The sequence below is a fragment of the Vulpes vulpes genome, chromosome 3 (assembly GCF_048418805.1).
Source record: "Vulpes vulpes isolate BD-2025 chromosome 3, VulVul3, whole genome shotgun sequence".
Taxonomy (NCBI): Eukaryota; Metazoa; Chordata; class Mammalia; order Carnivora; family Canidae; genus Vulpes; species Vulpes vulpes.
This window is the reverse complement of record NC_132782.1, coordinates 129,121,500-129,138,325: the sequence shown is the minus strand read 5'-3', so window position 1 is coordinate 129,138,325 and position 16,826 is coordinate 129,121,500. Positions and strand designations below refer to the sequence as shown.

The 16,826-nt window shown below is 41.6% G+C and overlaps 2 protein-coding genes across 6 annotated transcripts in view; one reads left to right on the top strand and one right to left on the bottom strand.

The window, feature by feature from the left end:
• ALG14 (ALG14 UDP-N-acetylglucosaminyltransferase subunit) overlaps positions 1-13,289 on the bottom strand; it is an 89,535-nt gene extending 76,246 nt beyond the window's left edge. The window contains exons 1-2 of one of the 4 annotated variants that reach the window (XM_025996540.2): positions 13,101-13,289; positions 8,054-8,205 (exon numbers count right to left, since the gene is read on the bottom strand). In XM_025996540.2, coding sequence (XP_025852325.1) covers positions 8,054-8,205; positions 13,101-13,236 — 288 coding nt within the window. In that variant the 5' untranslated portion in view covers positions 13,237-13,289. Of the gene's footprint in view, positions 1-8,053; positions 8,206-12,166; positions 12,301-12,580; positions 12,999-13,100 lie in introns of those variants that run through there. The other 3 variants (XM_072754558.1, XM_025996541.2, XM_072754557.1) reach the window with 3 other exon arrangements.
• A 50-nt stretch (positions 13,290-13,339) lies between these two features.
• Positions 13,340-16,826, top strand: part of TLCD4 (TLC domain containing 4) — a 103,176-nt gene continuing 99,689 nt past the window's right edge. For both annotated transcript variants that reach the window (XM_025996542.2, XM_072754552.1), the window contains exons 1-2: positions 13,340-13,468; positions 13,992-14,085. The gene's annotated coding sequence lies outside the window, so the exon portion shown is untranslated. The remainder of the gene's footprint in view (positions 13,469-13,991; positions 14,086-16,826) is intronic.

Below are 16,826 nucleotides of genomic sequence, written 5' to 3'. Positions count from 1 at the left end.
AATAAACCCATGCTAAAATGGTCAGTTAATCTATGACAAAGGAGGCAAGAATTTACAATGAAGAAAAGATGTCTTTTCAATAAATGGTGCTGGAAAAATTGAACAGCTATATGAAAAAAATGAAACTGGACCATTTTCTAACACCATACGTAAAAATAAACTCAAAATGAATTAAAGACCTGTATGTGGGACGCCTGGGTGGGTCAGTGGTTGAGCACCTGCCCCTGGCTCAGCGCATGGTCCTGTGGTCTCAGGATCAAGTCCCACATCAGGCTCCCTGCCTGGAGTCTGCTTCTCCCTCTGCCTACATCTCTGCCTTTCTCTCTTTGTGTCTTTCATGAATAAATAAATAAAATCTTAAAAAAAAAAAAAGACCTATACGCGAGACATGAAACCATAACACTTCTAGAATAAAACACAGGCAGTAATTTCTTGGATACTGGCTAAGGAAAAATTTTTCTAGATACGCTTCCTAAACCAAGGGAAACAAAGGCAAAAATCAACCATTGGGATTACATCAAAATAATAAGCTTTTGCACAGCAAAGGAAACCCTCAACAAAAGGTGACCTACTAAATGGGAGAAGATATTTGCAAATGGTATATTCAATGAAGAGTTAATATCCCCAAATATAAAGAACTATACAACTCAACACCAAAACCCCAAATAATCTGATTAAAAATGGACAGAGAACCTGAATAGATATTTTCCAAAGAAGACGGAGATGGAGATGGCCAACAGACACGAAAGGATGCTCAACATTAGGGAAATGCAAATCAGAGCCAGAATAAGCTACCTCCTTACCACTGTGAATCAAAAAGATAAGAAGTAACAAAGACTTGAGAAAGATGTGGAGAAAACTCTTGTGCACTATTAGTGGGAATGCAAACTGCTGTAGCCACTGTGAAAAACCATATGACGATTCCTCAAAATACTAAAAATAGAAATACCATACCATATGATTCAATTATTCCACTATAGGGTTATTTATCCAAAGAAAACAAAAACACTAATTCGAAAAGATATATGCACCCTATGTTTACTGCAGTATTATTTAAAGTAGCCAAGATATGGAAGCAACCCAGTGGCCACTGACAGATGAATGGATAAAGATGATATGGTATACATGCATAATGGGATCTTAACCATAAAAAAAAGGATGAAATCTTACCATTAGTGATAAATGGATGGACCTAGGGAGTATTATGTTAAGTGAAATAAGAAAGACAAACACCATACAATTTCACTTACATGTGGAATCTAAAGAATAAAACAAATGGGGCAGCCCAGGTGGCTCAGCGGTTTAGGCGCTGCCTTCAGCCCAGGGCGTGATCCTGGAGTTCCGGGATCGAGTCCCACATCGGGCTCCCTGCATGGAGCCTGCTTCTCCCTCTGCCTGTATCTCTGCCTCTCTCTCTCTCTGTGTGTGTGTGTGTGTGTCTCTCATGAATAAATAAATAAAATATTTAAAAAAAGAATAAAACAACTGAACAAACAAAAAGCAGAAACAGACCCATAAACACAGAGAACAAACTAATGGTTGCCAGAGAGAAGGCAGCTGGGAGGATGGGCAAAATGGGTGAATGGGGGCACAGGCTTTCAGGTATAAAATGAATAACTCACAGGAATAAAAGGTAGAAAATAGGGAATATAATCAAGGATATTATAATTGCATTTTTATGGTGACAGATGAGAGTTACATTTCGGATGAGCATAGCATAACATATAAACTCATCACATTGCTATGTTGTAGACCTGAAACTAATGTAACATCATATGTCAACATACTTCAATTAAAGAAAAAGAAAAAAAAATCACATCACTCCTCTATCTAAAATTTCCCAATGGTTCCCCATTTCACACACAGGGGGAAAAAAAACTTCTAAGACTAAAAATGGATCATGAGGTCTTAAAGAAATCTGATCTCAACATCCTCACCCTGACTTCTATGGGCTCACAATCTATTCAGCTCTTCCTCGATTACTTTGCTTTGGCCAATTTGATCTCCTTGTTGTTGTTGTTGTTTTTAGGATTTTATTTTTTCACTCATGAGAGACACAGAGAGACACAGGCAGAGACACAGGCAGAGGGAGAAGCACGCTCCATTCAGGGAGCCCAAAGTGGGCCTTCTTTCCCAGGTCTCCAGGATCACGCCCTGGGCTGAAGGCGGCGCTAAACCACTGAGCCATCCAGGCTGCCCAGATCTCCTTGTTATTTTGCAAATATGCCAGGCATAACCCCATCTCAGGGTCTTCTTTGCAGTTATTGTTTCCTCTCCAAGAATTCTCTTTCCCAGATGGCTTTTGATCATCCCTTCCCCATCAGGTCTTTGTTCAAATGCCACTTCGTCTAAAACTGCAACCTCCCTTTAATCCCCCAATATTCTATATTCCCTTCCCCTGCTTTATTATTTTCCTTAGTGTTAAATGCTAAGTAATTTTACTTGATTATCTTGTTTATTGTCTCTCCATTGGAATGTGGGGAAAGATTCTTGCATGTTTTATTCACTACTGTATCACTAATATTCAGAAAGTATTCAACAAGTATTTGTTAAATGAATGCTAAATACGTATTTATGAAGGAAAAAAAATTCAACCTAGGATTCTAAATGCAGAATGCAACTAAAGAAAGGTCAAAACCAAAACATATTCTCAGGCCAAAAAAAACATGGAAAGAATAAATCACTTATAGACCTTCCATGGAAGAATAAAAGATATACTCTGAAAGAAAATGGCTCCAAAAGGAAGGAAAAAGAGTAAGCAAACAAGATAAATCTAAATAAGCACTGTATAAAACAATAATAGTAATTAAGTAATTTGGGTGGTATAAAAATAAGGTAGAACCAAAACATTAAATAATAATATGTAAGACGGGAAGAGGTGCTTAAAGTTAAAAAATTCTAAAAGCCTTGTTTTTTAGGAGGACTTAATATCTTAATTTTTTGACTTCAAATTAGTTCATACCACATAACTGTTTTTTATCTGAAAACAGATAAAATGGGAAAAATAGTATGATCATCTGTGATAAAGAAAAGACATTCGATAAAAATCAACCACCAAATATGATTTAAAATTAAACTCTTGGCAAATTTTTAAAATCAGAAAGACTGGGCAGCCCCGGTGGCTCAGCGGTTTAGTGCCGCCTTCTACCCAGGGCGTGATCCTGGAGGCGTGGGATCGAGTCCCACTTTGGGCTCCCTGCTTGGAGCCTGCTTCACCCTCTGCCTGTGTCTCTGCCTCTCTCTCTCTCTCTCTGTCTGTCTCTCATGAATAAATAAATAAAATCTTTAAAAATAAAATAAAATAAAATAAAATCAGAAAGACTGTAAGGATGACCACTACACTGCTTATATTAGTTACTATTATGGAAGTCTAACAACAAAATGAGAAAAAGAAATAAAAAGTATAAAGATTAGAAAGACTCACTAATTGTTAGTATTTGCAGATGATATCTTTGTAGATGATAACACAAAGTGTCCAAATTACTGAAATTAATTAGAGTGCAGCAAGATGGTTCTTAAAAGATCACTATACTCAAATCGAATATATTTTTATATGCTGCAACACTGTAAATCACATTAAAAGGTGAATCACTGACAACGATAATAAAATAAGGTACATAAGAATAAATAATATGCAAAGTATATAAGAATAAAAATATGCAAGTCTTTTATGAAGAAAATTAGAAATTTTATAGAAAAGCATTAAAGGAAACCTAAATAATGCAGAGATAGATGATGTCCCTGGATAGAAAGATATCATCATATAGATTTAAGTTCTCCTCAAATTGATGCATTGATTAACTCAATTCAAATAAAAATTTTAACATGTTTCTTTGTGAATTTGTCAAACCTAACTAAAAAACCCATGTGAAAAAGAAAGAACCCCTAAGACACTTCTGCAGAGTAAGACTATGGGAGCTGATAGTAGGAATAGACAAACCAGTCAACAAAGAAGAAAGCTCACACACAGATCTTTACGTACATAGAAACTTGATTTAACAGTGGGTAGCATTGCAGATCAGTGAAAAAAAGTATTCAATAAGTAGTGCTGAGCCAGTGCTGGTAGCTACTGTACTAGACCGTGTAGATCTACATTGTTCAATCTTCTTGGCTAATAAGGGCTCTGCCAGCAAATATATTGACTACTACTGATTTCTTCAGCAAAACTCCTTCTCCCCCAGCTCCAAGGTGGTAAGGAGGTGGTAAGGACACCAAGGACAGTGGTAAGGAGGTGAGCTCCAAGGATGGTATAATAGATAGCTGTTTAGGAGGCTGCAGGCACAAGTCCCCTAAGCTGTAGTGAAAAAAGAGAAAATAAGTGGATTCTTCCTTTGAGTAAAGCTTGGTAGGAAGGTCTCTCCACTTGGCCTCTCCCCGACGTGTGGCATATGGTATAGCCAGCAGAAAGGATAACAGGCATGTTTAAGCTACAACCCTCAATGGCTCGCCTCTTCCCAGCTTTGAATTCATGAGTAGAGATCGTCTTAGGAATGAGGTATCATTTTTTCTCTAAAAAGGGTTGCATTGCCCTAGCAGTGAATTAATTGATGGAAGAAGGTAGTCCAACAAAGTTGCTTAGTCCTACACTGGTGGTACCACTTTGATAGTGAGACAAAATAATGGCACTAAAAATTCAAAATCTTTGGCTTTTGTATTAAAGTGACCCAAACCTCGTATGGATCTAGACGGTATAATGTTAGGTAAAATATGTCAGACAGAGAAAGACAAAGACCATATGATTTCACTTATAATGGAATCTAAAAAGCAAAAGAAACAAATAAAGTAGAATCAGGCCCATTAGAATGGAATAAACTGGTGGCTGCCAGAGGAGAGAGGGTGAGGGAATGGGCAAAATGGATGAAGGGGAGTGGGAAGTACAGGCTTCCAGTTATGGAATGTGTAAGCCACAGGAATAAAAAGTTACAGCATAGGGAATACAGTCAGTGCTACTGTAATAGTGCTGTATGGTGTCAGATGGGAGCTACACTTGTGGTGAGCATAGCATAATACATAGAGTTGTCATATCACTATGTTGTACACCTGAAACTACTGTAACAGTGTGTGTCAGCTAGACTTCAATTAAAAAAAAAATAAAGTGAAAGATACCCAACTTACAGGGCTCTAAAGCGTCTGTAACAATATTTCTATAGTGGTGCCTGGGTGGCTCAGTCAGATAAGTGTTCAACTCTTGATTTTGGCTCAGTCAGGTCATGATCTCAGAGTTGTGAGATTGCCCTGTGTCAGGCTCCATGCTCAGCCTCTTTCTTCCTCTGCTCCCCCCCCCCACTCCCCCCCAACCCCCACTCAAAAAAAAACCCTCAAACACTTCCTGTATAAAGCAATCTTCCAAATGTTTCATTAGACCATGAAATTCAGCAAGTAATACATATGCTGGTATGCAGGAGGGAAATACTCAATATGTATGCTAAATTAAAATTGGAGCCTCTGATTGGATCCAACTCCAAAAAGAAGATAATAATATATATGCTAATAACTGGCTAGAAAAATACCTGTTCCTTATGTTGAGAACAATAACAATTCTGTAATTACTTGACTTTTATATTTTAACTAGTCTTTATCAGTGCTAAATTATAATACTATATTCCACTTGTATAAAAAATCACCATTGTATTCTACAATTCTCCATCATTTCTGATACACTCTCTAAGATAAGTGATTCAATGACATTTTTAGACTCTGATGCTGTGAATAATCCCCAAAGCATTCTTTCTTCACTTAGTTTTTTGGATTGGAAAAGAATACACAAAAAAAGCAGAGTGGTCTATACAGAAAAAGTTTTAGAGAAGACACATTTAGGTAAGTGTCACATATTAGGCAGAACCTTATACCTCTGGGTCTCAATTTTCTCATTCATAAAATAAGAATAGTATTATCTATCTCACACATTATTATTTTTTAAATTTATTTATTTCTGAGAGATGCAGAGAGAGGCAGAAACACAGGCAGAAGCAGAAGCAGGATTCCTGCAAGGAGCCTGATGTGGGACTCCATCCCAGGACTCTGGTATCACGCCCTGGGCCAAAGGCAGACTCTCAATCACTGAGCCACACAGGTGCCCCTGTCCCGCACATTATTAAAAGGATCAATTACTAGCACACAGAGATGAACAGCGTCCCCCCAAAATTCCTGTCTATCTGGAACCTGTCAATGTGACCTTATTTGGAAAAAGGTCCTGTAGATGGAATCAAGTTAAGGTGAGGTCATTCAGAATGGGGCTGGGTCCTATATCCAATGGCTGATGTCTTGATGAGAAGGGAATGTGAAGACAGAGACACAGAAATAGCCCCATGAACGTGGAGGCAGAGATTCCAATGACGCTGCCACAAGTCAAGGAATGCCAAGGAGTGCTGGCAACCATCAGAGGCTAGGAAGAAGCAAGGAGGAACTCTCCCCTGAGGGCCTCCAGCAGGAACTCGGCCTAGCCAACCCCCCACCCCCCCACCCCCACCCCATCTGTGGTACTTTGTTATACAGGCCATAAGAAACAGATACAGTATCGATTCCTAAAACAGAAATAAAGCACTTGGCTCATCCTCCACATAGAAGAAACAGACCACAGCACCTTGTTATGGCTGAATAACAGCAGGCAGATTCTTGTTTGACATGGAATTTCCAAGAATACATTTTAACAGTGCTTTAGGGATCCTGACCAAAACTCGACTGAAAGAGACTTTAGAAGAGCCTGGCAGTGGTATGGGGTGAGGAGGTGAGAGCAGAAATGAGGGGCAGGGGGAGATGGGTGATATTGCTGGATCCCCATTTTCCCACACAGATACAACTGGACCCCTGGAGTTACTGAGGGCAGAACTTACCACCTGTCTGCTCATTTTATTCTTCCTGTGTATTAACCTCATTCTTTTCTCCAACTGTAGTTTATCTTCACTCACCAGGTGAAAACATGCCTGCCAGCAGCTCTCAAATTTTAGTTTATAGGGTTTGCCCCCAAAGAAAGACTGCCTCCATCTTCTGGGTCCCCAAGTCCAAAAAGCGCAGAGAAACACTTCGAGTAGCCTGAGCTGCCTTCTACCCTTGAACTACCTGTTGCCGCGTCATGGCTGGGCAGGTACCAAAGGGAGGGAAAGATGGAGACAAACGATGCAAGGAACAGTTTGAGTTTTCTTCCTTCATAAAGAAGTAGTTTCACTTTTGTTCTTTTACCCCTAATTCTGACAAAAATGCTAAACTGAAGTGAGCAACCAGAAACAGAAGTAATTTTAAAGGCAGATACAAATACGATTTGATATATCTATGACTACTACAGTCACAGATACATCATCAAGAAATGCAATATATTGGGACGCCTCGGTGGCTCAGTGGTTGAGCATCTGCCTTTGGCTCAGGACATTAACCCTGAGGTCCTGGGATGGGGTCCTGGGATAGAGTCCTGCATTAGGCTTCCTGCATGGATCCTGCTTCTCCCTCTGCCTGTGTCTCTGCCTCTCTCTCTGTCTCTGTCTCTCATGAATATATAAAATCTTAAAAAAAAAAAAAAAGAAATGTAATATATTGATGAAGAACTTTAGTGAAGAGCCAGAAAGCAGATGCACTATATGCTTTATGTAAGTTAAAATTTTCCCAGTGGGAATTAACTGAAAAAACAATTTCCTCTATTTAAAAGAATATAAGAGATTACCACTTAAAGATGTATTTTATTCTTTTTTTAAAGACTTTATTTATTTATTTGACAGAGACAGAGTGAGAGAGCAAGCACGATCAAGGGGAGCTGCAGAGGGAGAGGGAGAGAAGCAGGCTCCCCACTGAACAGAGAGCCGGACATGGGGCTTAATCCCAGGACCCTGGGATCATGACCTGAGCTGAAGGCTTAACCAAATGAGCCACCCAGGCACCCCTTGAAGATGTATTTTAAAGAAATTCTTATCTTTTAGTAGCAGAGGAAATGTATTTCATCAGCAATAAACACTCGACTGTACTGGGTGGGCAGGGAGCTGTGGTGCCACAAGATTGTTTCCAGATATAAATTCAACCCAATATTCAAGTTTTAACTTTCTTAGAAATAGAAATGACCACTTACCATGGTATTGGGGTCTCTATCAGCTCGTTCTAGTTCAAAAGAATTTATTTTATGGGCACTCATTTCATCAGTATCAGCAATGATATAATGTCTAGGAGAGTAAGCATTGGATAGCTTCTCAAGCAGCCGCAGGATCTCAGTGGTGTGCCCGCCTGGAAAAAATATTGGAAGGTCTAAGATTAAGAAACCCACACTGTGGTTACCAGAGGGGTGGAGTGGGTGGGTGAAATAGGTGATGGGGATTAAGGAGGGCACTTGTGATGAGCACTGGGTGTTGTATGGAAGTGTTCAATCACTCCATTGTACACCTGAAACTAATAGTACGCTGTGTTAACTAACTGGGATTTAAATAAAACCTTAAAAAAAAGAGAAACCCCCAATGGACATATTTATTTGACTATGTTATACTAATGTTATGTTTTACGTATTTATAAAAGGAACATTTGGAAACACTAATCTATGCCCTTGTATAAATACTACTTTTATATGGGGGAAGAAGATAATAACTATATAAAAATAAAATTGGCACTAGCAGTAGGTGCTAAGGAAGGCACAAAGAAGTATAAGACACAACTCCTGTTATCAAGAAGCCTGGTAGAAGAAGGGAAAGGCACGCACAAAGAAAGAGTGATACAAGACAGCATGCAAAATATAAATGGGGGCAGAGGGGAGGCAAGCAAATGGTTACAAAAAACCAACCTATAAGAGGAAGAAAGATGCCTGGTAAAGGCTGAGAGGACTTGAAAGGTGAAACTAATGCACAGATAGGAGCAGGGTGCCCCTAGGCAGAAGCAGGATTATTAGGACATGAGATGGCAAGAGCTGAGATGTGTGTTCAAGGGATGGTGGGAATACTGCAAAGAAGGATAAGGGAATAGAGATCAGGAAAGTAGGCTGGAAAATGTCAAGATGGTCACTGAGGGTTTCTGTGCTGAGATGTGACGTCAGGGAGGCATGAGCACTGACCCACAGGGCTTGGGGCTTCCTAGGGAAGACTTCCATTTCTCGCTGTGACCCCCGCTCCAAAGAGAGGTCTCAGCACCCTACAGGTCAAATATTCACTTGCTTCACCAAACACCTGTTCAGTTTTTGAAACTGTATGATCTCCAAAATTTTAATACTTTAATTTCAAAATCATGAATTTAAAAGTTGTATACACTGAGGTTTCCTTCACAGGGAAAAAAAAAACCCCAAAAGAACATCAACCTCTCGCATTAACTACATAGCATTTAAGCAAAGCAATCAAACTGTTTCTTGATAAGCCCTATTATACCTATTTTGTTTCACTTCACAATCTCTCAGCCTCAGCCAAGTTGATGTCCTTAACATTCTCTGTGTTTTTATTTGTTACCTCCTCCTTGCCTCTGGTCACACTGTTTCCCCCATCTGCTAAACTCTCCCCTACTGTTACTGTTGTATGGAAGTGCTTTCAGTAGTGAACATCTAGAAGGATAATCAAACAAATTAAGTGTCTGGTTTCTCCACACGTATTTTCTTTCTTTCTTTTTTTTTTTTTTCCACACGTATTTTCTTATAGAAGAAAGGGAAGGATTACTCTTTAGGTTCCAGAAGGAATTAGATATAGAAATAAAACTGGCATATATTATGTGGTGAGGAGGAATTAGAACCATACTTTATAATTTGTCACTCATCTTCTTGTCTGGGGCATGTAATTTACACCATCTGATTTACATTCATTTTAGTATTTTTGTTTTTAGCCTTGAGAAAATGTAGTTTGCAAAGCAGGTACTTGTTTTCACAGCTGGACCAATTAAGGATAAAAGGGATAATACTCCCATTTTCCGTTGCAATTAAAACTTCATTATACCTGCTTTAACAGTCTTTTCTTTTTTTATTTTATTTTTTTTAAAGATTTTATTTATTTATTCATGAGAAACACACAGAGAGGCAGAGACACAGGCAGAGGGAGAAGCAGGGTCCATGCAGGGAGCCGGATGTGGGACTCGATCCCAGGACCCTGGGATCATGCTCTGAGACAAAGGCAGATGCTCAACTGCTGAGCCACCCAGTCGTCCCGTCTTTTCTTTTTTTAAAAAGAAACATTTACTGAATACATTCTTTGAAGATTTAACCTTGCCATTGAATAAAGTCATTAAAATGATGGGCTTTATCTTCCATTTTACTCTTTTATTAAGATATATTCTTTGGGAACAAAATCTTCTCAGGTCTACCCTATCTTAAAATATATTCAGAATCCAATCCCTTCTCATCATCTCCTTGGCTACTACCCTGCACCAGGCCACATCATCCTCGCATCAATTATGACCACAATTTCCTGGTCTGCTCTCCTAGCTCCACCTGTCTATTCAAGGTATCAGTCTATCCTCAATACAGTATCCAGTGTGATCCTTTAGGGAGAGTTGATCAAATTATTTACCTCTGCTCAAAACCCTCCAGGGGATTCCATTCTCACATTGAATAAGAGGCATCTCGTAATTTGACCCCTTACTTTTTAATTTAACCTCATGGACCTGGCTTATGTCTACTCCAGCTGCTCTGGCCTCCTTGTGTTTGATAGCTGTCATCTCCCTGAGGAGACTTTCCCTTACACTTCTGTCTAAAATGCAACCTCCTTTCCTTACCTCATAGTATTTATCACCATTTAATTTCATATACAGTCTATTTATTTCTTTTGTTTTTGTCTCCTCTAACCCTTGTTCCACTAGAAGGTAAGCACGATGATGGCAGGGACTTCTGTTCATTTTGTTACTGCTGATCTCCAGTGGCTTGAAAATAGTAGGCACTCCTATTACTGAATGTATACGGGTAGATGAGCATTTGGTATGAAATCTAAAATCTGCCTAAGGAAATCATACAGGATTTCAAAGAAAAGTAATTTTTATTGATATTCTTTGAATATATGTGGTTGATTAATAATATTTTATGGAAATCTAAAAGACTAGACATTTTTTGGTATTCAAGGTAAACACTGAAAATGCCTTCCCCCTCCTCCAAAATTCTGGGCATGAACTATTATTTGTCTGATCACAAGTCTTTGACTTGGATGATTCTTTGAGGTCCTTGACCTCCCCCTACCTTGAATGGTGTGAATGACAAAGGCACCACTTGCCAGACTAATTCTCAATTTTAATTTTGGTTCCCAGTCCACCAAATCTAATACTGTCAAGTGAATGGCTCTAACATCCATTCATCCATTCGTTCAAGACAGAAACCTGGACATCATTCTTGAGCCTTTCCTTCCTTCACCTCCCACTTGCAAACCAGAAGTCTCCCTACCTCAGTCTTTGTCAAAACATTGTGACAATGCAAGCTGAATGATCTTTGTAAAAGCTTAGATTTAACTGGGTCACTCTCCACTCAAAAGTATTTTAAAAGACCCTTTGCTACCAGGATTAACAACAGTCACCATTTATTAAATGCTTATTATATGTCAAGCATTTGCTATACACTTTTAATACCACCACATTTAATCTCTCATCACCTCCTTTCATCTCATATATTTTTTTAAAGATTTTATTTATTTATTCATGAGACACAGGCAGAGGGAGAAGCAGGCTCCATGCAGGGAGCCTGACGTGGGACTCAATCCGGGTCTCCAGGATCATGCCCAGGGCCGAGAGCAGGCGCCAAACCCTAAACCGCTGAGCCACCCGGGCTGCCCTCATCTCATATTTTTTAAGGTGGGAACAGGAAGCTCAGTGAGGTTAACTAATTTGTCCAAGATCAAGTTAGTAAGGGGCAGAGATGTGATTCAATTCCAGGATTACGTCAAGCTAGAGCATAGGGGCCTAACCCCTAGGTGATGTGAAGCAGTGGAGTGGTGCTGATAGCTTTAGAGAGGATGGTTTACAGCGCCCTTTGGGATCTGGACTGGGCTTAGGGCTCCGTATGGAACTCCAAGCAACAGTGCCCTCGCACCTCTGACCATTCCAAGTGCTATCAACTTCTCTTCACACCCTCCCAGTCCTCAGAGCCCCAGGTCCCCCTTTCTTTGGTTGACCCTCTTCCTTGGATGCTTCCTGGTCATCTTTCAAGTCCCAGTTTAGACAGCACTTTGCAGGTTCAGAGAAAATGGTGCCCTTCCAGGAGACTTCCATAGCAGTCTGTACTCCCCAGGTTTTAGCTGAATACCTGTTTTGTTTTGTTTTCTATTTTCGTTGTTTTCTGATAGTTTTTCCACGACCCCCATGTCCTTCGCTGTGATATCCTTGTACCTTTCACATGGCTTCAGTACCTGGTCTCCACTCTGTGACAAGTAGTAGCATTAGCCGGCTTTGCTGTCTCCAGAGCTTAGCACATAGTGCCCGGCCTCTCCTGTAGCTCAATATACGTTAAGTGAATGAAAATTATGAATTATACTTGAACATAAGTTTAGAACACTTGCTCATACTATAAACAGCATTCTAAGTGGATACAGTCTCCTAGCATCTCTAAATGCACACAATTTATCTGTCTCTGTCAGAACTTGCCCCATTTAAAATTGTGAGGGCCTGCCGAGTTGGTAAAATTAAACTGTTAAATCTAAATACTGTAAAATTGTATTACCTGACACAGCAGCTTGTTGTTCACAGTCTGACACCATATTCTGAAATGTGTATTTTCTATGTTGTCCCTATCCTCATGGATCTGTGTATTTTATGAATGTGACAATTCACTTTGCCTCACTTGCCATGTAGTATGGGTGATCCCTACACTAAAGACAAAAATGCCTCGATTAATAATGCAAAGCAGCAATTTTTTACTCCGGAAGATTGCACGTTAGCGTCATGAGGCTTCTGCGTCCTCTCTGCTCAATGATGATTAGTCAGAAGGATACAGGCCACGTGGAAGCTTAATTACAGACCAGCGTAAGTCACTCATTTGTCATTAAAAGATGCCTGGGCCGCGTCGGCAAACCAGCCTTTTGCACCGGCCGCGCGGACCGGGTCCGGTAATACGGGGGAAACTACAAATCCCAGCAGGCAACGCTCCGAAAACGGCTAAGGAGACTAGAGGAGAGCGCCGCGGTGTACTCTGGGGTTTGTAGTGAGCGACCCAGGCTCGACGGTCACGGCCCAATACTTACCGGACCCAGCCACCACCAAGAGACTGAGAGACCGACGCGGCCCGGGGGCGCGACAACGGAGCACTACCCACAGCCGCAGCGCCAGCAGCGCGGCCCCCGCAGCTCCCGCCGCCGCCAGGAGAAGGACGCTCGCCATGCGGAGACAGGGCGCATGCGCACCACCCTCAGCCGCGGTCAAAGTTCAAGAAGTACGGGCGCCGCGGAGGCGCACTCGGGGCGGGGCGGGGCGGGGCGGGCCCGGGGGTGGGGCTTGCCGGCGCCGGGAGGAGCTCGGGCGGCGGGCGCAGGTGCCGCGCGGCTGCTCCCGCGCACGGACTGAAGTTCGGCAGCTTCAGCGCCAGACAAGTGTGATTTCCACCCGTGACGAGGTCAGGCCACCTGTGCGCCCCAGGGACTCCGGAGCTCCCAAGTCGGAGGTGTCCGGCGCCGCTGACTCGGAATTCCACCTGAGGCCGATGGCATTCGCCGCCTGTTTTCATTCTTCCAACCCTCTTTCTTCCCTCCTTCCTCCCTCCCTCCCTCGCTTCCCTCCTCTTCCCTTCCCTTTCCTTCCCTTTCTTCCTCCCTCCCTCCCTCGCTTCCCTCCCCTTCCCTTCCTTCCTTCCCTTCTCTCCTCCCTCCTCCCCCTCCCCCTCCCCTCCCCCTCCCCTCCCCCTCCCCCTCCCCTCCTCGCCCTTCCCCCCTTCCCCTCCCCTCCTCCTCCCCCCTTCCCTCCCCTCCCCCCTTTCCCTACCCTTCCTTCCCCTTCCTCCTTTTTAAATGCCAGAGGAAGTGTTTCTGTTGCACGTGCAGACTGTACTTGCCAGTGAAAGCTCCTTTAGTACGAAAAATTTGAATGTAAGGCCCCCATCTCAATCTCTTTCCCGACACTCGTGTTTTTAACTTTTCTAGGCGTTGTCACAGATCTTTGTGATCCGAGTGGCCGAGAGCGATCACCTGCAGCTATGCCATGATGCTGAGAGGAGTGGAAGCTCAGTGACTCAAGGTAGCAGGAGAGAGAAGGCAGCGCCTACAGTTAATATTCAGTTAATTTTACCACGAAGCCAGCACCTCCGCCAGCCCCAATTTTGCTAATCTTTTGAGGCCTATTTGATCCGCATTGCAGCAGTATAAAAATAACTGAGATTACAGAAGCCCCCTCACCCCAAGTGTAATTTGTCATCAGTCCCCTACACACTACAGGTTAGACAGGGCAAGTATACAGATGAATGAACAGGTCCCGAAAGATGAAACCGCTTGCTCAAGGGAAATAGTGGCAGATGGAGATTCAGAAGCCAGAAATGCTAACTCCGCATAGGACTATTACATGGTGTATTCCTTTGCTCCAGACTTGCTTGATGATCACACTTCCCTGGAGCCTAGAATGTGTCTTTTAAAATGCAGTCCCCTCAGGAGAGGCCTGGGATCAGGTCATCTAAGCAGTGTATCAATTTCTATCAGCAGGCAAGTCTGAGAAACATTTAGGGACTTGGTAGCATCATTTTCACAGCGCTTCCCATATTCAGTCTTCCGATCAAATCCTCTTAACCCTACACCCTCACAATGAGGCCAAAGGGTGAATATTATTTCCCTCTTTAAGGATAAAGACATGGATTCTATAAAAGTTCAATGATTTGCCTAGGATTTCTTAGCTAGGAAGTGGTGGAGAAGGTTTGTAGTTGTGGGCTTAGAAGTCAGTGCCTCAAATTTTAATGGAATCAGAATCCCCTGGGCTCATAAATACGTAGTTCAAAGTCCGGAGCCTCTGGCACAGTATAAAAAACAACTTAACTATATTACAAAGGTTGTAGTTTTCTTTCATCTGCCCACTCTGCCATTCCCAGCAATGTCTTCAACGTAAGGCTCACCCCTTCTACTTCAAAGAAGATGTTAGCGTCTCAGAAATTACATGCAGATGGGGGAAATCTCCAGAGCTAAAAAAAAAAGGACATTATCTTGTCATTGGGTCTTTTTTTTTTTTTTAAGGGATGAGGAAACTTTTGCCTGAACCCCTTACAGCCAACTTTCTTTCATGCTCTCTGGCCATATTTATGTCACTTGCTTATTCATAAAAGGGATGAAACCTCAAAGCTGGCTTGGGTAGGGTGGAGCATGGTATACAACATACCTGTTGTATCCGGCTGTTGGTTGGAGGGTGGGTACTGAACACAATGGTCTCTTGGAGAGAAGGAAGTTGGAGGACGGTAAAGGAGAGATGATTGTTGGTTAGGCAAATAATAGCGTTTGGATTGCTGTGAAAATGTTGTGTCCCAGATGGCTTTGTAACCCAACACAGGTAATGCAGATGTCAGGCATATTAATAATTACTAGACTGCAGGTCTCAGAAGACACCCTTGCATTCTCTTTTACCCCATCGCCTCAATTCTATAATTACCTGTATCTGTAGGAAATAACCAGCTTGACCACATTGGCATGTAGCTGGAGTGAATGAGGATGATCAAGCTTTTAGGGGCTGCCAGTAAATGCAGTGAATCAAAGAGGGAGGAGTAGCAGACATTGTTTAGAATTATTGATTATTTTGAATTAAGGCTTGGGTCAAAATATTCAGTGTTCCTGACAAGGAAGTTGGGTTCAGAGAGGAGTTAGGTGGCAGGCAGGGACAGGAACAAACTTGGGAACTCCTGAACGAAATCAGTGATCGCTGGGCTGTGACAGGCACGAAATGTGTTGATAATCAAGAGGTCAAGAAGCTGTACTGGATTAATCAGGAAAAGCAAGGCTGAGTGGCAAGCAGCAACTAAAATTTCTCTTGAGGAGTAAGTTGCACCACCAATGCAGATTACAGATGCGCAGAAGTAAATTATAGTGCTGTGAAAGCATGAAAAATATTAGTAATTGGCAATGAGTGGGACGCCTGGGTGGCTCAGCAGTTGAGCGTCTGCCTTTAGCTCAGGGCGTGATCCCGGGATCGAGTCCCACATTGACTCCCTGCATGGAGCCTGCTTCTCCCTCTGCCTGTCTCTGCCCCTCTCTCTCTGTGTCTCTCATGAATAAATAAAATTAAAAAAAAAATTGGCAATGAGTAATGCTATTGAGCCATAACTAATTGTAAGTAAAGTTCTATTTGGGAAGTGATTTTTATTATCCTTTTAAATCTATTTTTCTAAAGCTTCTATGGAAAATCTCTATTATTCATGAATATTAAAAAAGTTAAGATTATTTTGCGCTGTTAAGTAGGATTGTACTTGTTAATTTATCAACATTTAATGAGCATGTGCTATGTGCTAGATTTAGGTACAGTGGATTTCGTATAAATAGAACAATAACCCAGATGAGAAACTTAGACTAGAAAGATGATACTGGAGGTAGAAGAGGGTAGATTTGAGATATATTTTATAGAGTCATTAAGACTCATTGTTGGATTAGATATTGGAGATCAAGGTGGCTCCTAGAGTTTTGACTTCAAAAGTGGTTGGATGGTGTCATTTGCTAAGAATAGATGGACAGGAAGAGAAACAAGCTTTTGTGGGTAGACAAAGGGGAGGAGATGAAAATAAAGTGTTCTGTTTTGGATGTTGGTTTGAATAGCCTGTTAGACATACAAGTGGTTATGTCAAATAGGTAGTTTCATGTACAATTCTGAAGCTTGGGTCAGAGCTAGAGGTTTAAATTTAGAAGTCCGCATATACATGGTACTGAAAGCCATGAGACTGGGTGTGATCACCTAGGGAGGGAGTTTAGGTCAGTCTTGTGCAATAGAACTTTCTGCGATGATGGAAAGGTTTT